The sequence below is a fragment of the Etheostoma cragini genome, chromosome 16, assembly GCF_013103735.1.
Source record: "Etheostoma cragini isolate CJK2018 chromosome 16, CSU_Ecrag_1.0, whole genome shotgun sequence".
Lineage (NCBI taxonomy): Eukaryota > Metazoa > Chordata > Actinopteri > Perciformes > Percidae > Etheostoma > Etheostoma cragini.
The window spans coordinates 9,282,676-9,294,412 of NC_048422.1; the positions used below are offsets into that span (position 1 = coordinate 9,282,676).

Sequence of the window (11,737 nt, forward strand, 5' to 3'; positions counted from 1 at the left end):
TTCTGAAGGCAAAAGGGGGTCCAACCCGTTACTAGCATGGGGTACCTAATAAAGTGGCCGGTGAGTGTATTTCTTAATGATGATTCACGGAATTATTACCATTCCCACTTCAGAATCCAGCCGTAACAAATCCACCTGTCATTTCAGATGGCTGCAGCCTGCTATTCTGTGTGGATCCTCTCCCATGTTTAGTATGAAACAGTGGTAATGGCTAATGTCTCAGAAGACACTTATCCCACAGATCCGTCTTATCTTTGTGCCTTGGGCTTCACACCTTGACAACATATTGGCTCAATCAGCTAAACAGACTGTCAGCTGTTGACAGAAGTCTTCTAAGTAAATTGATTGACAGAAGCAATGGTGTTTGTCCTTAAGAGGTAATGGTAGGTAATCTTGCCAGATCTCCTCAATCTTAAGAGAAACTCATTAGCTGCTACATCTGCTAAAGTCATTTAAACAACATAATGTGAGGAAGAAAGCGAAATGAACGGCAGTAAATAGCCAATTTGTTTTACAATCAGCGAAGCGCAAAAACTCAATAATATTGGGAGGGTTGACAGGAAGCAAATACATGGAACTGCCATAAACTTGTGTATGTACCACCTTTAATTAGCATAATGTTAAGGATAGAGACCGAATGGAAACTAGACATCATTCATTTGTAATAAGCATCCAATAATTTAAACAATTTTTAGAGGTAATTGATTTTTCATTTCCATAGTTTCACTGAGCTGATTCGAAACCAACGTAAACACAGCTCCATTAACTGCAAGTAAAAAGCTGTTACCTCCCTTGTGTAGCTTGAATGTGCTGTGAATCAGGCGCAAACGCGTGCGCGCACGCACACACACACACACACACACACACACACACACACACACACACACACACAAAGACCCTTGGCCTGGAACCAAATCTGCAGGTTCCCCACTGAGCCGCTGAGTCACCTTAAAGTAGTCTTAATTGCCTTAGCGCTTTCTCAGTCACTCGCTCTGTCGGTATCTTCAGACTCACCCGCCCTCTCTTCTGTTGTCAGGTCATTGATCCTGAGGACATGTCGTCGTGGCAACAACAGTGTCTGGTAGGGCCAAGTTGCCCAATATGGAACCACTGCCAGCCAATCAGATGTCTCCACCACCACACGCTCCTAGTGAGAAGAATAAATGTAATTGTGTTTGAATGTGCAGGAAAGCAATATTATGTGTGGTGTTTTATAACTGAACTGTGACTTCTACTGACAAAAGACTTTTGTGATAATGTAAAATACTACAAGTCCAACCTACAACATGAAGCAACTGCACACTGTTCAGTTCCTTCATTAAACAATAATATTGTAATGTTAAAATAAAAGCCCATGCTGGTTAAATATCACCAGCTATGACAAACTGGAGCCAGTCGAGAGGCGATCTTTTAGAATGGACAGGAAGACCGAACAACACACATTTGTTTTTGTTTCAGTTTCAGAGCAATCTCAGCAGTCCATGCAGTCCATCAACTAAAACCCTAATATTCCACATTACAGAGAACTGCTGGGCTTAAAAGCCAACTGTTTCTACTTTACTTGTTCTCTTATCATTTCTTATTTCCCGATTCTGCGTCTCCTGTTTTCTCCTTTTCCTTTAGGTCGGCTCTTTTTCTAATAGTCTTTTCAGGTAATAACTGTAAACTGTTTTAAAGCTGAATATCGATGAAATTATCTTGACCACAAATGTTATAATGCATGCACCCATGCAAATAAAGAGAGTAATAACCACATGAATTTCTTTGGCTTATTAAGTATTAATAAGTATACTTATTAGAGTCTGTGTTTAGCCACAGATATGTTCAGAAGACACACAAAAACAGGGAATACTAAAAAGAAACTTAGTAAAGGTTGACTGAGCACATTCTTAGTTTGCAACACACTGAGTTCAATATTGTAACAGAAGAGGTCAGTCAGGATTGGCTGTTTGCAGCAAGAAGCCCTATTATCATAAAGTGTTTAAATGCAGAATGTGTCAGAAGCTGAGATTTAACAAGCTGATGAGTGGGCACAAACACGACCTGACCTTGGTATTATAATTCAATGAGAAATATATTAAGAGTGTGTGTGTGTGCTATACAGCAGCAGGAATCTGGTGGAAGTCAGCTTCATGCTAATTCTAAATAAACCACGGACATCTTTGCAGTAACTGCATGTTAACATATTTTCAAACAAAACTCCCTGTTTGCCTGTCTCATCACGAACTGAAAGGGAAAAACTGACGTGTCAAGGAGTCGGAGAAAAAACAACAATTTGCGGCAGGGTTCATCGACCGTAGGGTGTACTTTTCAAATCTGTATTGATTGATTCTTTTTTGCCACCTGGGACCAGAAGAACCACACTGAAAGCTGTAAAACACACAGCACTGAGAGACAATCCCCATATAATGCTGTTTTGGCCAAGGAGTTAGCAAAAGACAGCCTGGTTACACAGACAGCAGACACAAAACAACATCGGCATTCATACTGTATGCTTTTGGCTGAATGCAAGTCAAATATGAATTTCCTTACGCCTCTGGTTTAGTCTTCACTAACTTCTGAGACAAATGTATGGCTCTAACTGTAATGGTACACTACGTTCACTGTCTAGTCGCTAACTTTGTCTTTCTGCTGTTTGGTGCTCTGAAAAGAGCTAGCGTCTTGCTGCTGGAGAAAAAACAGCAATAAGACTGAACTATACAGTAAATGTGCGATGAAACCAAAGCAATAAGCTAAAAGAAGTTGGGTTATTTTCAACTGTATAACCACATATACAAATCTAAACTACGCATAAAAAGTAAGGAAATTAGCATTTGGTACATTAGTTCCTTATTGTAACAATGCTTCTTGGCAATACATTTTATACCAATGGTGCCACATTTGTAAGGAAGATGCATTTGTGGGATGAGCAGCAAAGCTGATTAAGTGGATTGTGCCCATTAAATGTTTTTGCCAAATCTTCCCTGACAATGCCAAACAGCTTTTCTTTGTTGATTCTTGTTTGGTGGATTGGGCAATTGAAGTGTGAAGTAACTATATTGACATATTGGCAATTTCACAATGTATTCATTTAACAAACAGGAGCATCAGTAGCAAGTGGAAGAACCGTACACAGCCACAACAGCATGGCACCTCCTCCTCATGCTGGTCACCAGCCTGGTAACACACTGCTGTGTGATGGCATCCCTTTCTTCAACCAGTATTTGTTGTAAGTCAGTCAAAGTGGTTGTGTTGGTCACTCTGGCACGAACAGCACGCCCAAGCTGATACCACAAGAGTTAAATGGGGGTGAGGTCAAGACTCCTGGCAGGACATTCCATCCATTACACTCCCACATTCTGGAGGTACTTGCTGCTAGACCCAGCTATGTGGGGACGGGCGTTGTAATCTTGGAGGATAGAATTTGGTCCCAGATTGTGGAGATATGAGATTGCCACTGGTTGCAGAATTAGGCCCTGATTGTCAGCACTTGGGGGTACCAGAAGCTCAAACCAAGAGTCAACAGCAACAGCAAAGAAAAGCTGTTTGGCATTGTCTGAGAAAATTTGGCAAATTTTTCAAGAAGGTAACTCACATCCTCAGCTCTGCTGCTCATCCCACAAATGCTTGTTCCTTACAAATGTGGCACAATTTAAAAGGGGAAAAGAAATCCGGCTTTCCAATGGTATAAGATGTAATGGCTAGAATCAATGTAACAACAAAGAATTAATCTACCACACATAAATGGTTCCTATCTACATAGGTATCAATGTTCATATTACTTCACTGTTTACATCGTTAACAAGACAAATCACAACTTTAACATTCTTACTAGAACATGGAGTCCAGTTACCTCATGTAATTTCAGCATAACTCTGCCTAACTCAACCTGAGCAGAGGCACAATAGGCCAGAATAACTGAAAACACCTTCTGGCCCAGAAGTTTAGTAACTGAATATGTGTTGGGCAACATGGCGACTCAGTTTTTACCACTGCCATCTCACAGCAGTTAACTCGTTGGGATCAACCTTGTGGCAAACAAAGGGTTCTGTGTGGATTTTGAATGTGTAATCTCCTCCAGGCATTCCAGTCTTCCACCAACAGAAATGATAAACTTGTCTTTAGCCTCTAACCTATTTTTGTTGTTTAACTTGCAAATAGTTAAGATATTAAAACAGTGGCCGTCTTCTTTTCATGATCTTTAGGTTTCAGAAATATTGACTGTGGGTGGATGAATTGTATGTTTTCTATTTTGATTCAGTTTCTTTTGGGATTCCTAGTTTTATTGCATTTTATTATTTCTTATTGTGCATTTCAACAATATGGCAGTCAATTGTATGATGATATGCATATGGTGTTATATGTGAACATTATATAACATAATTCTAGACACCAAAGCAAAGACAGTGTTAGGGCATTCTGGGCCATGCATCTCTCAGAGTTCTGAACAAACTTGTCCAGGCATTAGTGCATAATTAAGGCATCTACAGGGAATGCTGTGGTGTTTAATAACAGTGGAGGAAAACACAGCGTAATCCAGCTAAATCCCAAAGTGTTCTCTTAATGAACTGCAGTATAGGATTCTACTTAGTGCCTGGTGCATATACACCTTGGCTATAGCTTCAACAGATATTTTGAAATGGTCAAGATTTCAGCTTTCTCCTCCTCTTCAATGTCAACCTTCCTCACACACTTTTTTTTTTTACAACCATATATATGTCCTCTGCTGCCTTTAACAGGATTATAAAGGAGCAGAATGAAAAATAGAAAAATAAGACAGAACCAGGTTGGAGAGGGATGATTGAAGAGGAGGAAGAGTAGAGAGAGAGAGAGAGAGAGTGTGGAGGATGTCCTAAAAGCAGACACCTCACATGCTTCAAATCCCAAAGTGTTTTATTCAATGAGCTTAGAAAGTTTTTGTTTCAAAGTCAAGAGTGTCACCAAGGAGCCAAACCCCAATTCAAACTCATCCAAACACTGCAGTGGGCCAATTTACTGTCCTAACCTTGGGTCATAGAGACATGGCTAAGGCATTCTTACACACACACACACACACACACACACACACACACACACACACACACACACACACAGTAGACCAGGTATATCAGCTCATTCCCTGAATGAATCAGTCTTACCTCCACATCTCTCTGTGTGACTTTGTGCCTCTGTTCCTGTACTTACTCATCTCCTTCCACTCCTTTGTGTCATTCTTTTGTTCCCTCTTACTCTGTTCATCGCCTTGATACCCTGACTCCATTTTTGTGCTGAACTCCATTTGCTCATTCTCAAGCCCATTCTCCCTGTTCAACTATTCTTGGAGAGGAATGAGATACTTTTCTTGGAATAAGTCACTCAAAAGAATCAGCTTTAATATGAGTGTAGAAAAAGAGTAGAATGTCCCTCGTCTTGACATAGACTTCAAGTGGACTTGAGTATTGTGTGTAGAGTGGCTTATTAACAAAAAAGTAATGGCTGTGATTTGTTGCAGGAAAGAAGTTGCAGGTCTACCTCTGTTGAAACTTTCTTTTGGTGTTACAATAATCATTCTATCTCGGTCATATTGTCTACCGTGAATGCTCAACTCAATAGTTACATATACAGTATATTTGTGTATAATGAAATCCAAGTGATGTTTTGGTTGTTGTACAAAGAAGATATCATAAGTAACTTTGGACAGGATCCCTGTTTTTTTGTTTTTTACTAAGTAAAGCTAATGCTTGCTGGTTACGCAATATATGATACAGACGTATGAGTGTTATTGATCTTCTCATCAACCTCTCGGCAGATAGGCTAAGAACCATATTACAAAGATCATCTATCCATTCCTGTAAGAGAAACATTTCAAATGAAAAATAAAACAAATTAAAGTTCTTTTTTTCTCTCTATTTTTACTTTAAAGGCTTTTATAAGTAATGTGGTAAATTAAAATGTATTCTGTTGAGACTTTATATTTCCTAGTAGGGTATATGAACAAAGACTAATAATCTGGATGAAACAAACACTGAGAAAATGGAGGAAAGCTTCTGCTAGTTTATGTGCTAGACTTTAACAAAAGCGTACAATCTGTATTACTAGAGAACTCAAAGGACAATTTAGAGTTTCAAGCCTAAAAGATCAAGAAAAAAAGTTCTGCAAGTTAATCTCATTACGACAAGATAAACTGACAGCGCATTTGATTGGCCTATCACAAGTGAACCCAGTTTCATGAAGGGTTTTTAGCTGTGAATATAACCTCAGATTAGGTGTAATAAATAATAAATTAGCATAACTAAGCCATCTTTCTCTACAGCTCCAAAGTCATCATTCTGTCAAGTTTAATTCTTCTGTAGATAATCACGGATTCCTCCAAATGTCTGCTGACTAATTAGACATTTGCCAACCTGTCTAATGCACTCAGGGCTCGGTTAGCATGCATACACGTACACATGCACATGCACACAAACAACACCCAATACACACAGTCTGTTTTCCTAATCTCCACGCAGGTTAAAGATGGATGCAGCAGCATTATGCTAATGAGCATATCTGCTGTCCAATGACACGCTTCACTGACTGAAAGACAGGCACTATGCTGGGGGAAAAAGAGAAAGATGAAGAGAAGGAGAGAGAGCGATGATGGGAAAAGGTGGAAGTAGATGGATGAGGCAATGAGGGTAGTCATGGTGAAAAAAATATGATGTCACTGTTTTGCAGAAATTCAGAGACCCTTTTTTAAAGCATGCCTCTGATGTTAATTATAACGCATAACCACACAGTCAACTAGAATGACTCTGTGTTCCCCATCGCTATTTACAATGCTTATTGCTCATGGACATCAAATCCAAATTTTAGTGAGGTAATCAATTGGGAAATTCACAATGAGCACTTCATTTAATTAAACATGCCTTTTAAGCAATGCATTATTGGTTGATTCACTGTGTCTGGCCTATATAAACTGGTATGCCAGATTTGCTGCACATCTAAGCTGATGTGGAACTACATGAGACCAGAAAGACAGTACATTACATGTTTCCGATGGCAAAATGTAGCTTTCATTTCTTTGTGTGTACAGCTATACCTTTTTCTCAGCCTCTTGTTTGGCGTATTGGAGCAGCAGCGGTTCTCCATGTTTCTGATAGTAGTCTCTCTGACAGCGGTCTGACAGAGCAGGCTCATTAGGCAGGAAGTTGCTGGCCCACACCTACAGTGTTACAGGAAGCAGGACAAAGATGGAGGATGATGAGACATAACAGAAATATAGAAAACCTTAGAGTTATGTGTGTACTATTTTTTTCTATTTAAAAAATTAAATCTGCCAAATCCTTCTACCTGTGACCCCGAATGACCTCATTAACTCAGTGACTTAATAGGGCTGTTCATCAATACTATTCACTCAGTGAATGGTTCACAGGTGCAGAGATTTCTGTTTTAAAATTCACTTTCATTTTTCCATTCAGCCTTTTTAGATTGATAAATGGGTTTTTCCCCTGCACCCACTGCCTTTCATTTATTTCAATACAGTGTAGACACTAAAACGCAATTGAGATAGGTACTTCATCACAGTGAACAGCAAGGTTCCAGGCACACGCACAGTAAAAAAAAAGTGACACGTTCCTGACAGTGACATGACACTGTCATGAACGTGTCATGAAACATTACAAACAAGTCATAAATGGTTGTGACATAACACTTTTTTAGTAAGTGTCATTTGGTTTTTTTCATGACAAGTTATGGTTGTTGTTAGGGTTAAGGTTAGGGTTCATGCGTCATGACAGTGTCATGTCACTCTTATGTAGAAAACGTCAAGTGTTAAAGCTTTTATTCACAATCATCTTCTTATTGAAAACATTAGGGTCCTGTGCTGTTTCACCTCAAATTTCTTTTTGTATTTTTGTTTTGTCCGTGCTTGTGTCACTGGTCTAAGATAGTAGGTTGGGCTCAGTTGAAAAAAACTAATGTCAAAATATGTTACACTACAAATACTAAAAATACTTCCATTATTAATGTTTAAGTCAAGCTGAATGAAAGTTGCAGCAATTGGTATGAAACATTTGACTTTACCAACACAACAACTGTTAACATAATCTAAATGTCAAGAAGCTAATTTGGTCAGTGTTTCTGTATCTTTGGGCAAACCTTGCTCTGATTGTGATAAATTATTAGTCTGGCTGTTACCAGACCAATCTAAGCTTAATAGATTTGAGATTGAGCATTTGTCTTAGGGGGAGTCTGCTCTGTGTTTTCTCTGCATAAGAGACGTAACCAACGGGCGTAGTTCAAATGACTCGTACGTAATTGGATATTCCATCAACCAATCAGACCAACAATCCAGGTGACGTAGAAGCGACACCGGCATCAAGGGGTTGGTGTGCCTTGGTGGCGTTAGGTGGTTGTTATGTTGTATGTATACAGAAACTGCTTGGTCGCTTCTCTATCATCATCGTGTTAAACACGCCAATAGTGCGGCAGGTAGATAAGCCAGTCTGTGGTTGGTTCCTGCAAAATTGAGAATTAAAGCGGGAGAATTAAACATGCAGGTAGCCAGACAGAGCTGCAGGGCGGAATCAAATCGCGGGCAGAGTGGGTGCAGTTTACCCGTTCTACTAAAATATATCACAAAAAAAAAGATTTAGAAGTTAAAAGTAGATGTTTTGATATCAAACTGAGACAAATACTTTTCTCTCATCAGCCACCCACTGGCATTATGTGGCAGATAATATTCATTGGAAATGAGATGCTATGGCATTAACTGTGAAAAGGAAAAAATTGAGAATAGTTTCATGCTCTACAACAGATGAGATGCTGTCTGTCACTTCATTTGTGGAAAACATTCTTCGGCGTTACACCACTACAATTCCTTTTCAATCATGCATTAAAGAAAATGCCTTTAGGCTGAAAAATAAGCTTTGAAATGTACTTCTACTGCACTCCAGAAGGCTCTTTAAGGAGAACAGTGAACATCACAACAGACGTTTGGTTTATTTGTTTGCACTTTATGGCATTATAATGGCTTTAAAAGCAGGGAAAGGACTCCCTAATGACTCTAACATGTAACATCTGACTCAATGCTGCATAAGAAATGAATACATGAGATAACAGTTGTTGGGGTTTTGAAAAGGAGGTAATTACAAAAGGGTTTGTTATAATTAGCATCCAAACCAATGTACACAAGTTTATGCAGGTATGCATAAATGTAAATGTAAATGTGCTGTATTTATATAGCGCTTTTCCAGTCTTAACAACTGCTCAAAGCGCTTTTACCTCTACAGGAACCATTCACCATTCACACACATTCATACACTGTGGCTGGGGCTGCCATACAAGGTGCCACCTGCTCATCAGATAAACATTCACACACATTCACACTCCGATGCGCAGCACCGGGGGGCAACTCAGGGTTCAGTGCCTTGCCCAAGGACACTTCGACAATGACTGCAGGGGCGGGGATCAAACCACCAACCTTCCGATTGGCAGGCAACCGCTCTACCACTGAGCCACAGCCGCCCATAACTAAACTGTAATAACATTTGCATAACATATTCATGCTCTGATGCGTGAGACCTTAAAAAAAATATTGATTACTTATTTCTGGAAAGGAACAAAGCAGTTTGTGTGTGTTTATAATAAACAGTGGTCTTTCGTTTAGCTTCTAGTTTTTTTTCTTTCATTATTTGTGCATACTTTGCAGGCTATGCATTAATATGAACATCTTCTGGGGGTTTTTGACAGCTTTAAGACCTATTAAAGTAGAGTTTTACTGAAAGTAACATATTTGTGTCACCGGGAGTTTGGTTTTCCAATTATTATATTCCATCTCATGAACAGAGTAATAATCAGAGGTATTCTCTGCTGCTTTAAAGAGCACTGCTTCAGGCCGCATGGCAAATTGTTTCCTGATTAAATACTCCTCTACTTTTTCACCCAGAATGCAATGCAGGAACCACACTGTCATTGACTCCTACAAAGTTTTTTTTTTTCCTCCTTTACAACAGCGGTGAAAGCTGCATTAACTTCATGAGGGAAATGGTGAAAGGCTCCTCTTGATGATCAAAGAGCTCCATCATTCATTTTTTATTTTGAGACAATTTTTGAGAATAAAATTCTGCTGGCCTTTCCTTTAGGGCACATGTCAAATAGCTGTAATTATCCTGGGGTTAGAATCATAAATACTACTTCAATTATAATAAAGCAAATGCAATAAAAAAATCATTTCTTATAAAAGCTGTCAATTATTCAATTAAGTTGGCATGTTTGCCCTTGGTAAGATTCTGTACACAATTACTCTAGTGGGAGCACAAACCTGCTTAGTGTGAAGTTAATGGTCATGAATAGTGGCTAAAGGGTGCATCATCTTTAAGGCATGGTCAATATGTGACCTATATGTGTAAACTGTTTATCTGCATGCCTCCAGGCATGTAAAAAAGTTGGGGTGCATAATATATTTGCAAGCCTTCCAGCATCTGTAGCTGTTGCCCTGTTTGTACTTCTGTGATTTTGTATTTATAGATCTATCGTCTATCCAGCAGACTGTTGATTCTTAGCAAACAGTCTACGAATGTAAAGTAAATACAGAAGAGAAAAATAAAGGGTGTACTTCCACAAGACAGATGTAAGAAAAAAAATAGGAGGTATAACTCTAAAGTGCTTTTAACTTTGGCTTCCAAGTGTTGCTCTTCAAGAATTAAATAGATTCTTCGGGAGTAAACATGAACTTAATAACTGTCTGCTCCTGAGATTGAGACTCATAGTTTTCAAAACACAAGCTGAACACTTCACAGAAAGAATACTGTGTATGTGAAAAAGAATGTTATTCCAAGGGCATTCGTTTTTTTCCTTTCCTCCACTTACATACAGCTCTGTCCCAGTGAGACCAAGGTAGTCGGAAGCATTGCTGCCTGCAGAACATGATTAACATTTTCTGTTCATTATTCTCCAAAGTTTTAGATCTACAGTACGCTTCTTGCATTCTGGCCTGGAGAGGTTGTCTCTCTGTACTGTACACTCTACTCTTTTCTTGGACTTTGAAAAGAAAATCTGGACTGCAGGAAGAACACATGTTATTCTGAGGTCACATACTGCCCTCTGCTGTTATATGTATACAACGGCCTCAAAAACATCACAGCACAGATTGAAGTACAGCAGGTTGTTGTTTCTGTACGGAGTCAAATAATTATTTTACTACAAAAGCCAGGAGGATTTGAAATGTCATTGATCAACCAGAGACCAGGAACGCACCAATACAATCAGGACTCTTAACTTGCGTATCTTTGTATAAAATGTAAAAGGCAAGGCGGTAACACTGATGCTGTATTTATGAACAGCCATGCATAATTCACAAACTTCTTAAAGCAAAAGCGCAACATTTTGGGGATTGTGGTATCACCTGTTAATAAGTAATTTTTTTAATCTTTTTATTCTATCTTAATTTTTGAAAAATGTCACACTATTTTTTTTTTAAATGTTTTGAAAATAAATGAATAAATGAAAACTACCCTCAGAATGTGTCTGTGTGGATGTAATTCTCACTACACCTGACAGTTGTTTCTGCTATTTACCATATTTTTCTGTCTTTCTCTACATTTAAATGTGTGTTGTATTCTCATCGTAGTTTATTATTTCCACCAATGCAGTTGAACTTGGCACAAAGGCTCCAACTTGTATATTACTCTCAGGCTGAAAATCCATCAGGCTGGCATATTACAAACCCGATTCCAAAAAAGTTGGGACACTGTACAAATTGTGTGTAAAAAAGGAATGGAATAATTTAGAAATCTCA

At 38.8% G+C, this 11,737-nt stretch overlaps 1 protein-coding gene across 1 annotated transcript in view; it reads right to left on the bottom strand.

Annotated features, from left to right (window-relative positions):
* The window catches only part of galt (galactose-1-phosphate uridylyltransferase), a 28,471-nt gene that overhangs the window by 9,043 nt on the left and 7,691 nt on the right, over positions 1-11,737 (bottom strand). Inside the window, exons 7-8 of the mRNA XM_034896647.1 lie at positions 7,040-7,162; positions 1,015-1,147 (exon numbers count right to left, since the gene is read on the bottom strand). Coding sequence (XP_034752538.1) covers positions 1,015-1,147; positions 7,040-7,162 — 256 coding nt within the window. The remainder of the gene's footprint in view (positions 1-1,014; positions 1,148-7,039; positions 7,163-11,737) is intronic.